At 33.8% G+C, this 22,806-nt stretch overlaps 2 protein-coding genes across 2 annotated transcripts; both read right to left on the bottom strand.

Annotated features, from left to right (window-relative positions):
* Positions 1 to 335: 335 nt before the first annotated feature.
* Positions 336 to 7,053, bottom strand: LOC102661001 (uncharacterized). Its single transcript, XM_014761762.3, has 5 exons — positions 6,930 to 7,053; positions 6,760 to 6,844; positions 6,270 to 6,674; positions 5,573 to 6,188; positions 336 to 595 (listed from the first exon to the last, which is right to left on the bottom strand). Exons 1-5 carry the CDS (start codon positions 7,025 to 7,027, stop codon positions 336 to 338), a joined length of 1,464 nt encoding a protein of 487 aa, XP_014617248.3. The 5' UTR covers positions 7,028 to 7,053.
* Positions 7,054 to 12,524: 5,471 nt separating this feature from the next.
* LOC100811574 (diphthine methyltransferase homolog) lies at positions 12,525 to 14,992 on the bottom strand. The gene is made up of 2 exons (XM_006587017.4): positions 14,671 to 14,992; positions 12,525 to 13,345 (listed from the first exon to the last, which is right to left on the bottom strand). Exons 1-2 carry the CDS (start codon positions 14,990 to 14,992, stop codon positions 12,633 to 12,635), a joined length of 1,035 nt encoding a protein of 344 aa, XP_006587080.1. The 3' UTR covers positions 12,525 to 12,632.
* Between the last annotated feature and the right edge of the window lie 7,814 nt (positions 14,993 to 22,806).

Below are 22,806 nucleotides of genomic sequence, written 5' to 3' on the forward strand. Positions count from 1 at the left end.
GTAACCCAAGCAAGTGAAGCAACCACTTTCTTCTCATTTAAGTATCGATGATTATTTAACTCACTCTTATGTTGATATTCTCAATAAAGTTTTCCTGCTTTCATTCCATATATTATGATGACATAATTGGGACATTATATGTACCAAGCTGATCAGTGCATAACAATATCCTGCTACACACACACCCCTCCTTTACCAACAAAAGACGAGCATTATTATACCACTATTTCAAAACCAACTCGCAAGGACATATTCTAAATTTAATCATATACACAACCCAAAAAAAGACAGACACATTTCCCTGTTTGGGATTCTTTTACAAAGAATTTCCCAAACTAGGGCTGTTCTTGAGCTATTTCCCAGGGGGTGCTCTTTTGGCACGTACCCTGCATGGGAAGCGCCATTGTTGATGGCGCCTTCAGCAGGAGTTTGGCACGTGGCCATGGAAACGCCATGCCCAGCAGCGCTTCCACTTTTGCATGAAAACGCCAGCAGTGTTGGCGACTTGGTGAAGGCTGAAGGCTAGCCCTAGGCTTGCAGTGCTGCAGTGCAGACTGACTGCAGTAGGGAAGCGCCATTGGCACCAGCGTTTTGCCTGAAAACGCCAATGGTGATGGCGTTTAAAGCTGTTTAAATACCAATGGTGTTGTACATGTGTTCTACGCTTTCGGTTTCATTATTTTACTTTCGTTTTCGTATAGCTTCGTTCTGCGCTTCCCGTTTCAATATTTTACTTTCGTTTTGGTATACCTTTGGCATTTTAGTGACTTTGGAAATTTCAGTGGTATGAAGCATTTTATTTTTTTAAATTATATTAGCTTTTATGTTTTTTCTTCAGCGGTTTCCGTTTGAACATTTTGCTTTTGATTTGGCACCTTTAGCATTTTGGTGGCTTTGGAAATTTCTGTGCTATGAAGCAATTTTTTTAAAAAAAAATTATATTAGTTTTCATGTTTTTTCTTCTGCGCTTTCCCTTTGAACATTTTATTTTCGTTTTGGTAGCTTTGACATTTTGATGGGTTTGGAAATTTTTGTGGTATGAAGCATTTTATTTTAAGGTTAGTGGTTTAAGGGTTTAGCTTTTATGTTTAAAAGGCTTGTTAGTGTATATTTAAATGCCAAAAATAAACAAAAAAATTGTGTAACGATGTGTATTTGAAGAAAATATTTTGAATATGAAATTTGTATAATTTTTTTAATTAAATTAGGTTGGTGTTGATGAACGTTTGAAGTTTGAATAAAAAAAATTATAGATAATATTTATTTGAAGTAAGTATTTTGAGTATGAAATTTTTTGTTTAATATGAAGTTGTAGTATTTTTTAATTAGATTAGGTTGGTTTGTTGGTGTGTTAAAAATTTAGAAATGTTGAACTCGAAAGTGTTATTTGATGCTTTGTTTTTTGTTGTACTACAAAAATTTTATTATATTTGTAGTAATTTTGTAATTACCTTTTTCCATTTTAAAGTTATTAATGGTTAAGAATAATTATTTATACTACTAACTTCGGTAATGAATTAATAAATTTTCTGTTAAAAATGACTATGTTAAAATTGTTCATTTTTATAAGTTTGTCCCATAAAATTAATTTGAAGTTAATTAAAATTTTTTAAAAGAGAAATTGAATGTGAAGTTCCAATAAAGAGATCTTTTGTGATTACATTTTATTAGTTTTGATTAAAAGTTTTATAAAATCGTGTGTTATTTAAGTGTGTTGATGTGAAATTTATTTAAAATTAATAATTTGAATTACATCTTCATTAGTTTAAAATTACTACATTTAAATTGTTAATTTTTTTTAGTGTCTTAATGTGAAATTGATTTGAAATAATTTTTTTTTAAAAAATTACATTTTATTTTGAAGTTTCAGCAATGACTTTTTGTGATACCCATTTTGTAACTTATTTGACGTGTTCAAATATTGTTTTTGTAGGTACACGATGAATTCGGTTATAACAGTGTTGTATTTCAATGGAAGGGTGTATGAAGATAATGATGGTGTAATATTTGAAGGCAGTAAAAAAGCGATTCAGATTAAACGTGGAATTAGTTTCAATGCTTTGAAGAAAAAAATTGGAGATAAGGTAAAGTTACAAAATAATGAAATTATTTCTGCTATTAGCTGTAGATTTTTAGTGTCAGGAAAATATATTGCCTTGCAAATTTGTGACGATGAAGACATTGAAACAATGTTGGAAAGTTTTAAACAACAAGACCAAATGTCAGTTCTGGAATTGTACATAGAAAAGGATGTGGCTGGTGGTTCAATGTTTCATTCTGCCAATTCGCTTACATCATGTGGAAATTATTTATCTAATGATGACACACAACCGGCAACAAATATGAGCAATTTACATATTGACGAAGACGATGATGATTATCTTGTGTCTAACTCATACGTTGAAGAGTCTTTAGACGAAGATGACAGTGTTGACGGTATATCTGATACAGACGATGAAGTCACAAACATTCCTCAACCAGTAAGAATTGTTCACCCAGCAGAAGGTATAATTTGTTGTATGAAAAAATTAGACAATACATTTATTATTTGATGACAATTGTATTTAATGCTAAATAAGTATTATTTGATTTTTTTATTTTATTTTGAACTGTTAGGTGCACAACGAATTGAAAATCCATTTTGGAATGATGCCTCACATTATAACAATATCAATTGGAGTTATCCTGATGAGGAGGACATTTGCGGTTTGGAGATGCCGTCGACCTTTAATGTTGGCCAAGAATTATATGTTGGCATGGAATTTGATAGTAAAGATGCGGTCAAAAATGCAGTGAAACAATATGTTATGAAGGTGCATCAAAGCTTCAAAGTTGTTGAAAGCAAAACGAACAAGTATGTGGTTTGTTGTGTGAATAAAAATGCAGAGTGTCCTTGCCCTTTTTATATGAGGGCAATTATATCTAAAAAAACAGATACGTGGAAAGTCACACAATGGGGTGGACCACACACATGTCTGAATATGACCATGACACAAGATCACGAGAAACTTGATTCAGATTTAATTGCCACTTGTGTAGTAGGTACGTATTTTATGTTCATATTATGTTCATTTTTTGTTAATTATCATTTAAATTTTGTTATGTTATTCACAGGCATGATCAGAGAAGATCCATCAATAAAAATTTCTTTGATTCAAGAGAGGATTAACAGTGAATTTGCGTACAAGGTGTCGTACAAAAAAGCTTGGTTGGCGAAACAGAAAGCCATTGCAATTGAATATGGCGATTGGGATGAGTCATATGCGAAACTTTCGTCGTGGCTAACACACATGCAAAATCATTCTCCTGGATCATATTTTCAAGTACTACATGACGATTTTATCATTGGGAATACGGTTAGTCGCGAACACCGTCAGTTTCATAGAGTTTTTTGGACTTTTGGGCAATGTAAATAAGCTTTCAAGTACTGTAAGCCAATCATACAAGTTGACGGTACACATTTGTACGGCAAATATCGTGGGACCCTCTTAATGGCGACATCACAAGATGGAAATGGTGGCGTCCTTCCTCTAGCATTCGTGGTGGTTGAAGGTGAGACGTTGACAGCGTGGTCATGGTTTTTGGCACACTTGCGTGAACACGTCACTGATAAAAATGGTATTTGTCTCATTTCTGATCGACACGCGAGTATAAAGTCCGCTGTGGCTAATGAAGCACTTGGTTGGCAACCTCCCCACGGTTATCATGTCTATTGCGTGCGACACATAGCAAGCAACTTCAATCGAAAATTCAATAACGCCAAACAAAAAGAAATGTTGAAGAAGTTGGGTAAGATTTCATATTTAATGGTCACGTTTATTTAACTTCCATATATACTTAAAATTGTTATTGATAACTAATTTTATGCAGCCTACACTCCTTGCAAGCACATTTTTGATCAAAATTTAGAAAAATTTCGTGAACTAAGTCCAGCCATAGCAACATGGATTGATCGCATTTCAAAGGAAAAATGGACGATGGCTTATGATAAAGAAGGACGTCGATATGGCCACATGACAACCAACCTCTCAGAATGTATCAATAAGGTTTTGAAGGATTGTCGCAACATTCCCATAACAGCCTTGGTCAAATCAACGTACAGTAGGTGTCGAAAGTACTTTGTTGAGTGTGGCCGCCAAGCCCAGAGACAGTTAAATGAAGGCCAAGTATATTGTTCAAAGCTTGTTAAAGAACTTAGAAAAAATCAAGAACAAGCTTGTTCGCACATCGTTCGCGTGTATGACATCCACTCCACAAGGTTTGAAGTAGAGGAGACCTTCAATCCTATTACGCAGCGTGGCAGACAAAAGTGGGCAGTTAACTTGAACGGTCATTATTGTCAATGCGGAAGGTATTCTGCGCTTCACTATCCATGTTCACATATTATTGCAGCTTGTGGTTACGTGAGCCTGAACTACTACCAATATATAGATGTTGTTTATACAAATGAGCACATCTTAAAAGCTTACTCCGCACAATGGTGGCCTCTTGGGAATGAAGCGGCTATTCCTCCTTCTAATGATGCATGGACACTTATCCCTGACCCAACCACAATTCGTGCGAAAGGTCGGCCAAAATCAACAAGGATAAGGAATGAGATGGATTGGGTCGAACCGTCTGAGCACCGAATAAAATGCAGTAGATGTGGAGCCGAAGGGCATAACAGGCATCGCTGTCCAATGCAATCTGAGCGTGGGAGTTGTTCAAATCATTGATTTATGTATGTTAGCCGAGTGACTTGTATTTGTTTAAGTTCTCTTCAATGTATTGAATTTGTGGGGTTGAATACATTTGTTAGTTAAAAACATTACTTATTTTGGTTTGTGTGCATTAGCTATTTGTGGGTTTCAATGAATTCGTTACTTAAAAACACATCCATACACCCTAACACTAAACCCTAATCCTCAAACCTAACCCTAAGCCCAACACACTAAGCTCCAACCCCAACCCACCTAAACCCTAAGCCCAACACACTAAACCCCATACACCTAAGCTATAACCCTATCCCAACCCCAAAGAGTAAACCCCTAATCTCTAACACTAACCCAAACACCTAAACCCTAACCCGAAGCACTGGGAAACAACCCTAATCCATGTAATCCATAAAACCTAACCCTAATCCAAACCATATCCATTAACTCCCTACCCTAAACCCTTAAACCCCTAAATTCTAACAATTACCCTAACCCCTAATCCAAACCCTAAACCCTTAAACCCCTAACCTCTAACCCTTACCCATAAACCCCTAATCCAAACCCTAAACCCATAAACCACTAACCTCTAACCCTTATCATAACCCTAACCCTAACCCTAATCCAATTTATTTTTCCTTTGTCTACTTTAGTTTTAGTTGTAAACTTGGTTAATTATTATAGTTTGATGTGCCACATAAACTCTATACATTAGTAAGGCATCAGTAAGGCATAATAAATGAGATGCGATAGATTAATTGTCAAAATCAAATGTCTAACAAACAACAACAAAATTACACAGATACATCAAAATCAGTCATTATGGTGTCCGTGATGTCGTGAAGATGTGCCACATGGTCGATCCCATCTTCGCGCTTGACGATCAGGATTTCTTCTGCCGCCGCGTTGTCTCCCCGCTTCTGCTTCCTCAGCCTCTGCAGAAAACTCCTGACGCAAATCAACACCTAATAACTCGCCCATATCAGGTATTGCTCCGGGTACATTCCATTGCGGAGCAAATGGGGTGTTAGGTGTTGCCATGGGGGCATCGTGCTGCTGTGAAGGAGTCATAGTGGGCCATGAAAAATGAGGCTGTGTTTCCGCAACACCACCGAACGAATGTGAGGTCTCAGAAGTATCAGTATGATGACCTGCAAAAGGATACTGATACTTCTGTGAAGGATATTCGGAAAATGTTGCTGGCGTGTAATACATTCCATGACCACGCTCCATCATTTGTTGGGAATATTGTTCCGCTTCAACAGGCTCCCTTCGTCTGCCTATGCCCCGAGTTTCAACACTTGACTGAAGAATGGGAAACTCTTGGGCTGGGAATTCACGCTCTGATGCTGGACCATGTGACACTGGTTCAGTGATTCTCTCTTGCTCTTCAGATATAATTGCTAACTTATCCACGTAAGGCACGAGATCATCAACCGTCCACGTGTTCCTCCCTTGTGGTGACACCATATATTGTAAAGTCTCCACAACTTCACCCTGCAATTAGTAGCGTCAACAAATTAATGCTCATGCTTAAGAAATTAATTAGAAGTTAAACATTGAAAAACAGATAAATACCAATGCAGCTGTGTTTGCATTGTTTGGGTCGACAAACATCTTTGTTTTACGCCTATACCACACCATGTAGTCCGAGTTATAACCCAGTAGGCCCTCCTGTCGAGGATAAACGTCGACCCTAAACTCTGCTCGATTGTTCCACTGACCAATGATTGGGGCCAACAGGTGGAACCAATTCTCATCTTGTTTGCCTTTGAGCGTTATGCCATGGAGATTTTGCGGTTGCGAAGGACACCCGGGAATGGGTTGTTGCAATCCAAATTGTCGTAAAACTCTATCGGGTTGGTGCCACTCAACAACATGGAAACAAATCAGTGGCACCACCGCAAACCAAGCTACACCTCCAACCACACAAATTGGAGGCAACGCTGCCATCACAGTTGCTATGTATGGCTCCCAGACAAACTGCATATAACAATACGCTTGTCAATTTTCAGTCAAACATAACATATTAAAATTCCATTTAAGCATTACATTACGATGTTCTTACCTCATGTCGTTTCATCAAATCCAATTTGCGACGGAAAAGTCTAAGATCATCATTGCCAATATGCTGATTTCCACGTCGCAACCACCTACAATAAAAATGAAATCATCGTTGTCAACACGTTCCATCATTAAATATTTTATCATTCAAACCTAATTTTTTAAACGAAAAACCTGTGTCCGAGTGGTTTATTTTCTATAACGGGAGGCGTCCTCTTTGGAGCTAAGGTCGTGCATCGTTCCCATGCCCACATTTGGATTAAGATGCACATACCTCCGATTGATTTAACTTTGTAATCGGTGGCACTGCACATCTCTCTATATAAATACGCAAGCACGGCAGGTCCCCACGCATACGTGCTGCACTGTTCAAAGTCACGTAGAAATTGTAGGTACCTTAAGGAAACTCTGCTACTACTTTTGTTAACAAAGAGGACACCTCCTATGAATCGAAGGATCCACGCACGGGTAAACCTTTGTAATTGCTCAATGTTACCCTCATCAATATTTATGTCAGAAAAATGGTGAGCCAACCAACTTAATTTGACGACACTGCCTTCAATTTCCCCTTCCTGTGGTCTGACTCCTAATAATTCTTCACACAAGTCGGCCCAAACAAGATTAGTTGAACCAATTAATGGTGCCCCGTCACTACGCAAACCTAGTAAAACTGACACATCTTGGAGAGTAATGGTAGCCTCTCCGCATCTCAGGTGAAACGTGTGGGTTTCGGGCCTCCATCTTTCAATGAACGCACTAATTAAGGCCGCATTTATCTTTAGGTATCCCATCCTCATGATCCAATAAAACCCACATTGCCGAAGCAAAGGAACAATTTCCTCCGGTATTTGTTCTTCACCTTGATACGTCGGGACTGCTCGCCTGATGTGTTCTGTCTGGTTCCCCATTCCAAACATGTTCTGAAACATGCTTGGGTTGCATCCACAACACGTCACTATCAATTGGACCAGACCTAGTTTGTATACTTGATGAGCATGACGACGAAGAAGCCATTGAGCCTACAAAATAAAATATAATACAATTAATTGACAATCAAATTTATACAAATTAATTAAAATAAATAAGAAATTATATTCTTTAAATTTCAATAACAAAATATATTATACAAATAACCTAATTCATATATATTCTATAAATAAATTAAATTACAAACAAATATAAATTTAAATATATAAATTAATGACTACAAATAATTACGCGTAAAATAATTTAACATACAAAATCAATAATTTAAAATACGTAAAACTATTCTAATTTAAACATAACATATAAAACTGAAAATAATAACTAAAAGTAACGTAATATAAAAAAATTAATTCTAACCTAATTTAAAATTACTAATTTACACTACATAAAATTATTCTTAATCTATCATAAAATTATTCTTAATCTACTATATACAAAATTAATGACTTCAAATAATTACGAGTAAAATAATTTAACATACTACATCAATATTTTAAAATATCTAAAATTATTCTAATTTAAACATAACATATGAAACTAATAATAATTATAATTAAAATTAACATAATATAAAAAATTTAATTCAAACCTATTTTTTAATTAATAATTTACAATACATAAAATTATTTCTAATGTATCATCAAATATTTAAACTAAATGTAATCTACCATATAAAAAATTTAAACTAAAGCTAATCTAAACTTAATACGTTATGATACCTAAAATTATTCCTAATCTAAAATTATTAAATTATGGTACCTAAACCTATATAAAAAATTTCAACTCAACTTAATCTATCATATAAAATTATTCCTAATTTCCCATATAAAAAATTATTCCTAATTTATCATATAAAAAATTTAAACTAAATCATATCCTATAACATTAAGAATTGAAACTAAACTATACAAAATTATTAACACTACCTACCTAAACTATACAAAATTATTATTATCTTACACTACCTAAAATATACAAAATTATTATTATCTTACACTACCTAAACTATACAACATTATTATTATCTTACATTATCTAAAACCATTTTATTATCAGAATATAAACATATAAAAGAATATATAACTTACAATTTTTTTACGAAAATGGAAGAATGAATACCAAACAAGAACAGCACCAACCAAGCAACAACAGCACCAATCAAGCACTCTTTTCACACAATATTTGTTCACTCTGCAAACTCAAAAACGCAGGCTACACTTTCAGGCCAAACGCAGTTTATAAAGATGAAGAACCACGAAGCGCTAATGGCAACAGCGCTTTCCGGTCAAGCAAGACGCGCCATTGGGAATGACGCTTCCCTGCGCACCTAGGCTGCCTAGCCTGCACCTTTGCTGCTGCTGCTGCAGCTGCTGATTGACGGACAGACCAGTCAAAGCGCCAATACCACTGGCGCCATCCGGTCAAATCGCCAACTGTGTTGGCGCTTTCCTCCAGCAGGTGACAAGTGTCAACCATGCATGAACTCGCCAATTGCAATGGCGCTTCCCATGCAGGGTACGTGCCAAAAGAGCACCCCCTGGGAAATAGCTCAAGAACAGCCCTAGTTTGAGAAATTCTTTGTAAAAGAATCCCAAACAGGAAAATGTGCCCCCAAAAAGACATATCCCAACAACAACCCATCTGCTACTGCAACGTCCAACATTAGATAAAATTATTCACATACTCGAATCAACACAAAAAAGATACAGCCTTTTGCCCTTTCCGACGTCTGAGACTGATGGTGAAGCACCGCCCTAACCCCTGATTCAACTTCATGTAAAATTAATTAAATACAAATAAGTATACTTCGGAAAGCATCTTTCCCGGAAAACCCATTCCGCAATATTAATAAATGTACTCCAGAAATATCATTCATGAAGATAATTACTTTAAAAACATATTTTTGAAATAGTTGTTCTAGAATGTTACTTACACTATTTCGGATAGAGTAGTCCAGAATAGTATAAGCAACCTTCCAGCGCAACTATTTCAGAAATAAGCAACCTATATTCTGAAATGAGTGATTCAGAAATTAATAACTTTTTTGGGTAACTCTATCGGCAATAACATTGCTAATGAATTGTTATTCCAGATTATTTACATATAAACCTCTTACGGAATACACAAATCGGAAAAAAATGTAATAAGAATTTAGAGAAAAAAATGTGATGACGAGGGAACACAGTGAAGGAAGCCTCAAGGTAGGTACATATGGCGTGAAGAGATTAAGGAGAAAATAGGTTTGGGAGAAAGAAAGTTATAATAAGAGTTTCAGTGTGGAAATATTATAAAATTGAGGGTGCAGAAAGCAAAATAGGGTTGCAGGAAGTAAAAGAATAGGCTGTCAAAATGACCAAAGTAGACATTCTATTTTGTTGGCATGTGACTTGAGCAAGAGGTAAAATTGGAATTTGGATAAAAATATTTTTCTGCTGATCGACCATGTAGTGTGTACTAAAGCTTTCACACACTAACTGCACGGACGCATGCGTGTCAATAGTATGTATATAGTTACAACTTACAACCGACAGAATTCAAGGAACAATATAATTTTAATAAATAAATAACCAATCAGCTCCTTTGTATATTATATTTTTTTATCATTAATCAATCATAAAAAAAATTATAAAATAATTATTATAAAAATTAATAAATTTATCATATATGATAATTTTGTCATAATTTTTTTTATAAAAAATCTGTGCATAAACACATGCTACAATGTAATTATAAACAAGCTACAATATAATTATAATAATTCTTTTTTTGGGTCTATAGACTTGATAAATTATTTATTTGGAAAAATTTTAAAAAATAGAAAAATTTGTCATAATATAAAATTAAAAAATAGACATATAATCATATAACTTTTTTAACACCATGGGATGAAATTTTATATGAAAGTTAATTCAAAAGTTTGATTTTTTTAAATAAAATTGTATCATTAATTATTTATAAAAAATTTTGGTATAACTTATAAAATAATTATTATAAAATTAATAAATTTATCATTTATGATACTTTTGTGATTATGATTTTTTTTCGTAAAAAATCCGTGCATAACACGGGCTGCAATGTAATTCCAGAACTAAGTGCAATGTAATTATAAAACTGGTGGATCTATAGGTTTGATAAATTATTTATTTGGAACAATTTAAAATTTTTTGTCATAATATAAAATTAAAAATTAGACATAAATATGTAAAAGAGTATAGTTTGCTGATACTTTTATTATCACAAGACCTTCTAATATTACAAAAGTTAATTCAAAAGTTTGATTTATGTAAAAAAATTTGTATTATGAATCAATCATAAATTTTTTTGGTATAATTTATAAAATAATTATTATAAAAATTAATAAATTTATCATACATGATAATTTTATGATTAAATAACTATAATTTGTGCATATAATATTCATTTATTAAATTATAATTGAAAAGAGTAAAATTATCAAAATTTATAAATCATTCATTTTTTAAATAAATAAATTATTGGTCCAATTAAAGGACTCCAGTTACTTTATATGGTTAACACATTACTTAAACAGAAGCAAAATGAGAATTTATAAAAGAGAAGGAGAAAAACATAGTAAATACACATGACATACATGTTATGTGAAGAAAAATAAAAATAAAGATGTTCATTTTTTTTAAACAATAAAAATGGTCCAACTCTTTTTATTCAAAAAAAGTAGTTTGAAAAAAAATAAATGATATTTTTATACTTTTTCTTACAATTTTTATACTTTTTAGCATATTTTATTTTTTAATCTGTATAATTTCAGTACTAAAAAAAACAGTGGAGCGGAATATGCAACGGGCGACTTACTAGTAATTATATTAAAATTGTCCAACGCTAGCATGTGAGTCGCCAGGACAGTTTTTCAATTTATTTTCTATTCATTTAATTATTATTTTTTTCTCTGTTTTTTCCTTCAAAAAACCGTACATTACACGAAGGCCAATGTTAGTTTGATTTTATTTGATATGCAGATGTTCTTTGAAAGTATAGATAGCAACTATTGCAAATAAGCTAGTTTCTTTTCTTTTTTCAACATCCAGCATAAAGTAATTAGAATTAGATGAGCAGAGAAAAAAACAAAGAAAGAAAAAAGAAAGCCCAGGCTAGGACGACACTTCACAACTTCTTGCATTAAGTTTCCTTCATTAATATCAACTATTACAGATTCAATAGTTGTGATGTTTAAATCAAATATTTATTCTTGAGTTTAATGATTATGTATTGAATAAAATAATTTTATATTATCATTAATAATAAATTATCATTAATATAAATTTTAAAATAATTATCATAAAAATCAACAAATAAATAATAAATTATGATATGATAAGATATAAAAATATTTTATATTATCAATCCATAATCTATTTTCTCTTAGATAATAAAAATTTAAGTACATATTAGATTTTTTTTTAAATGATAACAAAATTACTTTGAAATAATTTTAATTTAAATATTAAACACATAACTTCATAATAATTATAATAAAAGTCATTATCTCTTAACTTTCACTATTCAAATATAATCCAAAGATTTGTATTTTACTTTTATTTCTCATTAATTAAAATATAAAAAGTTTTATCCTATCATAAGTAGTGTAAACATAAACTTGTAGTTTGCAGTAAAAACAAAAACAAAAACTTGTTGTATAGGTTGTTCTACTTTCTTTTCTAACCGTTAAACCATGATCAATCAACTACAATCAAAGAGTGACACGTTAGCTCATCCTTCAAGCCGTGAATGAGTGAGTAAAAATGATTAACTGTAAATGAAAGTGTCATGTAATTCAACCATAATTCAATAAATAAACTACGTATCACATTTTCAAGTGGGTTCATGACTTAACGTTAAGCATCAATCTACATTCTACAAGATAAGATCATTTCCTGGCCTCCACACCCGAACAAGTTTGTCGTAGAATGAGCAAGTAGCCACCAGTGGTTTGGTATTCCCACCTATGTGATTTGCTTCTCCTTTCTGCCAATCTGCTCCATAGGCAAGAGAATCATGCTTCTTGTAAGTTTCCGACACTTCGGCATTGTTGCCTTTAATGGCGACAATAGCAAAACCATTGTGCATACAAGCAGCCAAAACCAAGCCTGGAATGAAGGGGTGGTGCTTAACCCTCCAAACTCCTCCCCCCAAGTTAATTGAATTAAGGGGTTTTGAGATTGATCTTAAATCCCATACCCTTAGGAATTCATCATAACTGCCAGTTAACAAGGTATTTGGGTCATGTGGACTCTTCTCAATGCAACAAACACCCATTTTGTGGACTTTAGAGCTCTGAAATACCACATTGGGAGGTTTATCTCGCAAATCCCAACAACTGAATTTACAATCATCAGAGCCAGTGTATACCAAATTTGGTTGGTGGATATCAAAGGAGGTTGTCCAAAGTTCATAATCATGAGCTTTCCACTCTTCTTGAATTTCCAGCTTGGATTCAAGAAAAGAAACAATAGACACAGAGCCGTCAGAAAGCCCCACTGTGATGGATGTGGCTGAAGGGTTCCAATCCAGGTACAAGCACATAGAGTTACTGATTTTTTCATTTGTGATCTCCTTTAGATTAACCCCTGAAATAGAACCGATAAAAAATATTAATACAAGGTAAGTGAGCAAAAGAATGAGAACACGTCTCTTAAGCAAAATACAAATTTAGAGATATGATAATTTAGATCTCATGGATGAGTACATCAACAAATGAACAGCATATCCAGCAGGCTGTCGGCCTTTGACACTTCCTTTGCAATTTACATGTAGAGAAACCATATTTTAGCGCTATAACAATAAACAATAGCCACTAACAAAAAATATACAAGGTAACAAATTGTTATGAGGTCAAATAATAGGCGTAAGTAGTATGGCAGTATTCATACTAGTGCACAAGGAATTGACCTTCCATTTAAAAAGAGGCAATAATAAAATAGAAACAGATTATAATCCCAACAATAGCCATAAATGGGAACCAAACCTGATAGAAGAATGTCAAATAAATATCAGTCTTGTGGTGGGTATTTTAAGACTACATGTTAAATTGTTATCAAACTCTTAAGTCAACTTTTAAATTCCAACAGTTTACAATTCTAAGTACAGGCAGCCAACTAACTCTTTTCTAGATAAGACTTAGGTAGACTTGGTAAACTTGTGCAATTTTGCATAAGCTTGAGTCAAGAAGAGAATCAGCAAGTCTGAAATCCAATGTGATTTTTGACCCAATTGACCCACAGTGAGAATGTTTATGCTTTTGCCCATAGGCTGCTTATGAAGTCAAGGTAAATGCAACATTTTACTCGGGCTCAAATCAATCAAACCCTCACCATAGTCTGTTTTGTGCAAACCAATTGAAGCTTAGTTGTAGCATGAAGTTTTGTTGCTATCAAGTTTAGTGTTGCCAACTTGTCATTCTTTTATAGTGATGATGCCTATGAACTCAGCATCCATTGTGAAACCAAAATCATGAGAATCCAGTGTTGTCAATTGTGAAGAAGAAAGGATGCATGTGAAATACAGAGCTTCGCACAAACAACAAGGACTAAACCTAACATAACCATACTTTCAGAAATTTTAATAATAAGTAATACCATGGACGAACCTTCAGTTTTGGAGACAAATCAAACAATACTCATCTCGAGTACATGCATGCAAGTCCATGTCTGTGTCTCCATTGTAAATAGTGATGGATATTTACCTTGTGTTTGAATATTATTTTCTAAATATTTTTATATTAGGTAAATTTGATCCTATATATGAGTTGGAAAGGACTTCACAAGTTCCCTTGAGACTCCGAGTTTGACAACCTTTTATTTTGATACAGTTTTAAATGCTATTAAGTTTGAATTTGATATTTTCATACTGAAAATAGTGCTTTATAGAAATGAATCAAGGACTAAATCCATACCTTCCACTCCATTACAGCAACCCTCCAGCATTTTAATTCTCAAGTATCCATCAGCATCTGCTTGAGCTAGAAAAGGACTTGCATGCCCGCCAGGTGGATTCCACTTTATGTCAAAAATCCCAGCAGTTTCCTCACTAAAAACCATGTCAAGGTGACCTGGTTCCACATCAACATTGAAGAGTGAAATGCTTCCATGTCGACAGGGCTGAGAACCTTCTTGTAATGTGTAAGTGGATACTGCTAAAACATTATGGTAGGGATCATGTGGACAAAACTCCACAGCATCAGCATTACCCTTTAAATAGCAATGTGCTATGTCCATGCCAGCCAAATGATTGCCAAGCTAGCTTAACAGAAACCTTGCATCACATGTAAACCATGCACACCCACAGGAAAAACAAAAAAAAAATCTGGAATAAAAATTTTTAGTGAGAAAATGACACAACTTTTAGCATAAATAATTTATTGAATTACTGATTGGGAGTTCAATCTTATTTAATAATTTCTCACTCATGTTTTACATAATTACCTTTCACATGTCCCTGATCATCACTTTTACTGAATAAAACCCAAAATAATTTATACAGAAACAGAACATATGACAGAAGAAACAATCAATTCGTAATAAAGCATCCAGCCAAATTAAATGGGATGGAAGTTGCTGGATATTCTAAATGCACAACAGCAAGAGAAGCCTAGATTTTCACAATAAAATTTGGAGTTGATCATAGATACCTTTTAGGGAAAATCAAAGGAAGGGCCCATGAAAAATAAAACCCCATCGAAAAACTATACCCTGGCCTCTTCTATTTTGAAACGTGTGAACCACTTCTACTGGTCTTGTCTATATTGTGTTACTGTGGTGTGTCATGTGTGAACTTTAGTATTTGATTTAGTGTTTTGAGTCAAGCATAATATATTTTGACTCTTCCAGAAAGGGAAAAGGAAAAAGAAAAACTAAAATGATTTTGAGTCAAGCATAATATGATTTAAGTTCTTCTTGAGCAGTTAAAAAAATAAACATTTATTTAAACATGGATGAAATTCGATGCTTCGTGTTATAACAAATATCATCTAAATATTACAGAAGGAGAAATGATAACACACTCCTATAACACATTCTCTACTGTTGTTAGTTAAAATTAATTGGGAACTATAAAATGAGTGGTAGCTCACTAAATAATGAGTGGACCATACACAAATTTGTATTGTAGTTGTATTGTAACTTGTTTTAAGCATTCAATATTGTTTTGTCAACTAAATTTAACATTTGCAGTTTGCACCCTACTGGATGTTTGCCTATCTAAGCATCCCAACTTAAAACAAAACATTATTTTTTATTTTCCTTGATTGTTTTAGTTTGCAATTCGATTGCTTCAAGTAGAGGTGTTGTATTGAAGCTACGCAGAAGGATAAGGATGGATTTCCTTACAAATTTGTTTCAACAGATAAAACAAGACCCTTGGTTCAACTTATAGGTAAAAAAAATGTCCTATATTTGCTTTGAAAAAAAAAAAACTACTAGACTGAGCGGGCACTAAAACTTTCATAAGGTCCACTGAAGGAAACAGACACAAATGCATTTCTCTGATCTGTGATTTTGTTGAAGATCTAGGCATGGAAACTGATGGTGGAACAGATGATGAGAAAAATGGAAGTTGATGATGGGAAAGCAGAAGAAGTGCAAGCTTAATTTAAGGACAAGGTTTTGGGTGTACTGATGGAGGTTTTGAACAGAGTGTCCAAGCTTATAACTGCTTTCTTTATTTAACAGAGTTGGTTTACACTTTTCCTGAAGCTATATTCATCATTTTCTTATTATCACTTCTTTTCTTTGTTTAAAATATGTATTTTTTCCATAGGAATCATACTAAAAATAGTAAACTACATTGATACCACCTGAGGTATTTTCATATTGCACATGATACCCCTCCTTTTTCTATCCCTACACTAACCACTATAATTGTTTGAAAAACATTACACTGACACCCTTTATATATTACACTAACCCCTTTAATTGTTTGAAAAAGAAGGAAGGCTGTTGTAAAAATTAAAAAAGCACTGAGATTATGTGCAATTTAAAAAAATCTCAGGGAGTGTCAGCATAATTTATCCTAAGAAAAAATTAAACATTTATGTATTTTGTTTTGCTAAGTTCCTTCTTAGAGATATATCAGTCTGTTGTTGCGTGAAATGATTTTAGCCAAAACATGCTCCAACATGATCCCAAAATAACTTAAGTGATTGATACCAAGAACGAGAATCGGCTTCTCAGTAGTGGGTTCCGAAGCTACTTCAACAAGTGCTTGGTTTAGGTGAAAGTAGAAGAAGAATTTGGATTCTGAAAAATTAAAGTATAAAAGCTGTAAATAAAATGTGTTAATATTTGTAATGATAAACATGCAATATAAACTGGGTTTGTTTTTTTGATTGACTGTGTGCTTAAATTTGAAATACAAATCATATTTATACTTGCAAAATGCAAATAAGCCACGTTTTCCTACTCACTAGCTGCCTGAACGTGAGCTGGAGAGGTATTTGGTAGCTTCTACCCTGATTCAGCAAACAAAATGCAGAATTTGGCAGACTTCACTTGACTCAGTAAGTCATGGTGGGCTCTTCTATCTGATAGTGGTTGACAAATTCCCCTGGATTTTAGGCCTTATCTCTAACTCTTCAACAGTCCTTCCATTTGCATTTTTGAACGTTAAACTGACAAAGGAACCCCCTTCTATCTTCTAGGGAACATGATATTGGTGCCTTCCAACTGATGCCATCTAAAGTTCGAAAATAATGGGATATCTTAACTAAATTAATTTAAATGGAACTCAGCTAATTCTCACGTGCTAAGCATCAACCGAACTCGACTTCTACTAACAAGTACCCAAATGCTTCTAAGCCCAAACTCAGCTAGCTGCATTGGCCCATAACTCTTAATCACTGACTCTTTCCCTGAACTGGGCCTCGAGCCCATTACATTCAAAATTTTGAATTTCAGTTGTCAACACAGTAAATTTTAAGTTAGTTTATAACTGGATAGTAGCCAACCTTAAAACTGATATAACTGCATAATTTGATGACCATTATACTGATGATTATGTACACAAGAAAAGTAATATGCTTAAAGATAAAATTAAAAATTACCAAAAATTAAAAATATTTCTCATTTACAATCATTCATCATATTGACATAGCTTAGACACACAATCACGATAAACCTAGGGGTTAAGTAACAAGTGTATAACAGGGGACTGTGTGAAGTGCAAATTACACAACACCAAATAAAAAGAGGGGAACAGAATTGAGGAGGTTTTAAAGGTCATGGACCTGCAAAAATAGAACAAAGGAGAACACCTGAGAACAGGGGAGGTCACAGACCAGTGAAAACATATGCTTAACTAATAGACTATTGTAACTATATGGTAAATGCTATCAATATACTACTTGGTTTGCAAGAGGTGTTCTTGCTCTTTTCAATGTATATTAAGAATGTTTCATTAGCCTGCTGAAGTGGTTAACAGAACAAAAAACCTTTTGCATAAAAATTAAGGATGGGTAAGAAAGAAATAAAACAGAATCGGACTTGGAGTACATGTCACAAAGAATTACCAATGTAAGGAAACTGATAAATTTAAGTATTGGCTCGTGTACCTGTGGGCTTACTCGTATCTCCAGAACAGATTCTACAAACTGCAAATAAAGTTAAGATAAAAAATAAATAACCATACACCTGTTCAAGGGGCAGAATCACACATCTAAAATCAACACAAACAAATTTAGGGGAAATAAAAAATAAATAAATTCATAAATCATTAGGTGTCAAAAAAAAACCCAGCTCCTTTAACTCCATCACCTTCAATATCCTTGAATGGTTCCACTAAAAGTTATGTTATACATTTGTCTTTATTTCTAAATGTGCACAAGAATCTGGAAAAGACAGTGAAGAGAAGAAAAATAATCTTATCAAGGCACTACTGGTTGTTGCAACAGACAGTGAACATCAATATCTACTCCATTGGCTATAGGTTGAAATTGTATACCAATGCAGCTCAAACAGACACAGCCCAAAGCCTAAAAGCTGTAAACTTTCAGCAACTTATGAATGACGAAACCCCAAGGCCAGAATTTCAGTGACTTTCCAGTGATGAGACTGATCCAACACTAAACCTCCTTCCAAATTTTGGAATAACAGAGAACAAAACTGAAGTGGTAGAATTACTTTCAACAGATGCAGCAAAAAGACTCGAAACTGAACAATTTGTGCTACTTTATGACAGTGAAACTCCACAGACACCAACACAACCCCGTGTCTATTCTCTATACAATGCTGCTTGTTAGTGCTCCACAGACACTCAATAAAAGACAACAGACTTACCCATTAAGGCTTAGACCTTTAATAGTGCGAGGCAACTATGTGTGTTCTCATTGCAGAAACTGCTATTTATGTGTGAACAAATGTGGCCGCTAAAGTGTCAACCCTAAATCTAAAGAAAAACAAACAGGTGATTACTGATTCTGGTGTAGGGTGGCCCCAGTTCTGAATCTTGTTATGATGCTTTTAAATCCAAGCAAGGTTTTAAAAAATGGTCAAGGATGGTGATTTTGGAAACAACATCATGATTGTTAGAGTCTCCATGATTGCAATTGCAACTGCATTTGTCCACAGTTTCACGCAATGTCAAGGATTGTGACCAAATCACAACTGCGGCCACAGTTTAAAACCTTGATTCTGTGGCAGGAAGATCTATTAACACTTTTCATACATTCTAATCCGTGAGCTGTCAACAAAAGAGTATTTGTTTGGTACTTGGGTTGGGACTAGCCATTCCCAAATACACAAATTCCCTGACTCACACGTGGCACAACCGCACAACAATAACATCATTTATTGGAATCCCTTAGTAAATTACAATTTATAGTGCAAGGCTTAAATTGCAAACCCGTCAATTAGCAAATATTTTCTGATATACTGGAACCAACGAATAACAAACCCATGCCAAATAATTGAAATTGCAATATATGGCGAATAGCAAACCCATCGAATACCAAATGCTTCTCTTCTTTCAGTATATATTTTTTTGCCCTTTTCCTTCGCAATATATTGGGAAATTAGTTTCTATTTTTTTCCCGCAAGAAGCATAAATCTTCATAAGCATAAATTCCCCAACTTTGTTATAATATTTCGAGGAGAAATCAAAGAATGAAATGGAAAAAAAAAAAAAAAAATAGGGAAAAGGAGAATCGTACTGCGCGCTATTCATAGAGACTAGAGAGAAGCGTGGTTGAACAAAGAAGACGACCACTAACAGCAATTGGGGCCGAAGTGTTGAAGGAGCGAAATTGGAAGAACACTAGAAGCTTTGAAGGAGCACAACATTCGTTCGAACAGGTTTTCGTTCATGCCGAAGACCAGAGGTTTAACTAAGGTTTTTACTAATTAAATTTTAATCAAAATTATATTAAATTTTGTTACTTAAAAAAATAAACCTTACCTTAAAATATCTCAAAAAGTTTGCTGATTAAAATCATAGTAAAATAGCACAAAATCCACCATAGTTGGTAGATGAATAGGTTTCTTAACCATGTTGATAAAGGTTAAATTTTCTAATCGCGCGTATGAAAAAGATTTTGTTAGAAAACGTAAAATTTACTTTGATGATTTCTGCGTCTCGACAGTTAATGTCATGACTTCTCATCGTGTGAATATCTTACTTAAAAAAATATCACAGTAAAATCACAATATATTCAGCATAAAAATTTCAAAAATTAAGCATACAATTGAGCTTTGCTACATATTTAGAAATTACAAGATTTATAAGGTGCTCTGAAATTTATCATGCACACTTCAAAGGCAAAATTATAGTAAATTCAGCATACATATTAGAGAAATTAAGCAATCACAATGAGCGCGTACTTACAAATTACAAGATTTAAAGAGGTTCTTAGAAATTTAGCATACACATTTCAGAGGCAAAATCACAACAATTCAAAAAATATTTCGTGTGTGTAACCGTGTATAGTCACAAACCAAGGCATTGCTTGGAACATACTAACAAGGGCTTGCTATTGGCCCATTGAAATTGCTTGTGGTCCCTATCAAGGAGTTGACAATTTGTTATTATACCAAGAATGTCCTTCCCACAAATCATGTGAAGTCATGATTCCATTGAGTGTCCAAATTTGTGCCCCTTTATTGTATTTTTTTTAAATTGCCCTAGACATAACAATGGAACTTAGCACAATGAAATCTTGATTACATTGTTTAAGTTTTTATTTATCCCAATGGAATTGATTTCGTTGTTCTGTTTTTTTTAAATTGAATAAAAAGAAAAAAATATATTTTGTGTCTTTATTGATTGAACATTGTCACACTGTATTTATTGACTAGACATTGCTTTTCCTGAGACATATTGACTGAACAATGCTTTTTTTTAAGATGTATTAACTAAACATTGCTTTTTTTTTCTTCTTCTTTCTAATACGCATATCAACCATATTAAATATAGACGTAGTCTAAACTGTCTATATTGTCGGACCAAAGCTATCGCGTTCTCCTCTACCTCGGAAAACTATACCTCTAAAACCACCTCTGTCTGAGCCACCTCTACCCTTGTAACCACCTTTCTGGTTCCCACTACCTACTTCATCAAAATTTTCATTTGAACCTTCATTTACATCATCGGTTGAGGCATTTGTCGTGTTCCAGCTACTATTGCTTCTCCAAGTGATGTTTTGATTAGCATCACCAAATCTAGAATTCCAATTACTTTGCCCAAATTAGAATCTTTATTTCCAGAATCTCCAAAACTCTAGTTATAGTTCTTGTTTCATTCCCAGCACTCCAAGAGGATTTGTTAGAGTTTTAATTGGTATTGCTTGGATAAGAAGCCTAGTTACCACTGGTCCAAAAGTTCCAATTGCTTTTCTTGTCCTAATGTTCACCATATTGCTAAAAACATGGAGAGTGTACTTGTTGTTGTGTATTACAATGGTGACATTATTTCATCATCTGAAGGAGTATCTTTTGAATATCCTATTGGTTCTAAAGTTGTTAGAATAAGTGAGGATATGATGCTTGATGCTTTAAGAAAAACAATTATGAACACCATCGGAGGTAGCAGAATTTTACTTGACCTTTTTTACTGCTAACCTGTTTATCTAGGTGATGGTTGTATTGAATAAGAGTTTGTGGAGCTTAAACGCGACAATGATGTGAGAAAAATGTTTTTTTTTATCTTTTCAAAATTTAGTAGTAAAGGTCTCATTGAGTTGAATGCAACTTTTGGCCAATCTCCAGATGAAGTCTTTGTCCTGCTGTGCAAACCTAGGAAACCTAGATCTACTGATGAGATCATTGTTTTGGTGCATGATAAATATGTGTAAACATGTTTTTATTTTAGTCCTATGCTGGTTTTTTTTAAAGAAAAGTTTGTATTATCAATGCTCCTTTAGTTGTTGATATTGATGTTTGTTTTATGAATCAATTGAAGAAGCAATTGTTGTTACTAGGCACATGTTGTTTAAACAATTTTTGAACACAAAAATAAAACTAATTCAACCACAATATAAATAAGAAAATGTCAAAACAAGAAAAATTGTTCATAATACATCAAAATAACTAATAATACAAAAAGTCAATTTCCTTTGTCACCCTTCTTACCACCCTTGTCACCATCCTTGCCAGTTCTCTTCCTGCCTCTTTGTGTGTCAAAGTTGCACCCAATTGCTAAGCCCTCCTGCAACAATTTCCAAGCTTGTTGTATGAGCTAATGATGATTTGTGCCCTCTGGCACAACTCTGAGGTTCAACAAGCTCTGCATAACTTCTGTTGCTATCCAAAATCGATCCTGCAATAATAATTACTTTACAATTAGTAACTATTTTTTTTAGTGACAATGTGATTGAGGTCGTACCCGAATCAAATAAATATTAAAAATGCAGTATCTAGGAAGTGATCCTAGGTCGTCTCCCAACGAGCAATGGTCAACCAAACGTTCATAACAGATTGTAATAAAATAGTAACGAATTAGGGGGGGGGGTTGTTTGTTTTTGTAAATTAAACAGCAAGTAAATTTAAATTAGAAAATATCAGAATTAAAACACGTTGTTTCCCCTTGATTCACAAGCAAGTCTCTT

This window comes from Glycine max, chromosome 9 (genome assembly GCF_000004515.6).
Source record: "Glycine max cultivar Williams 82 chromosome 9, Glycine_max_v4.0, whole genome shotgun sequence".
Lineage (NCBI taxonomy): Eukaryota > Viridiplantae > Streptophyta > Magnoliopsida > Fabales > Fabaceae > Glycine > Glycine max.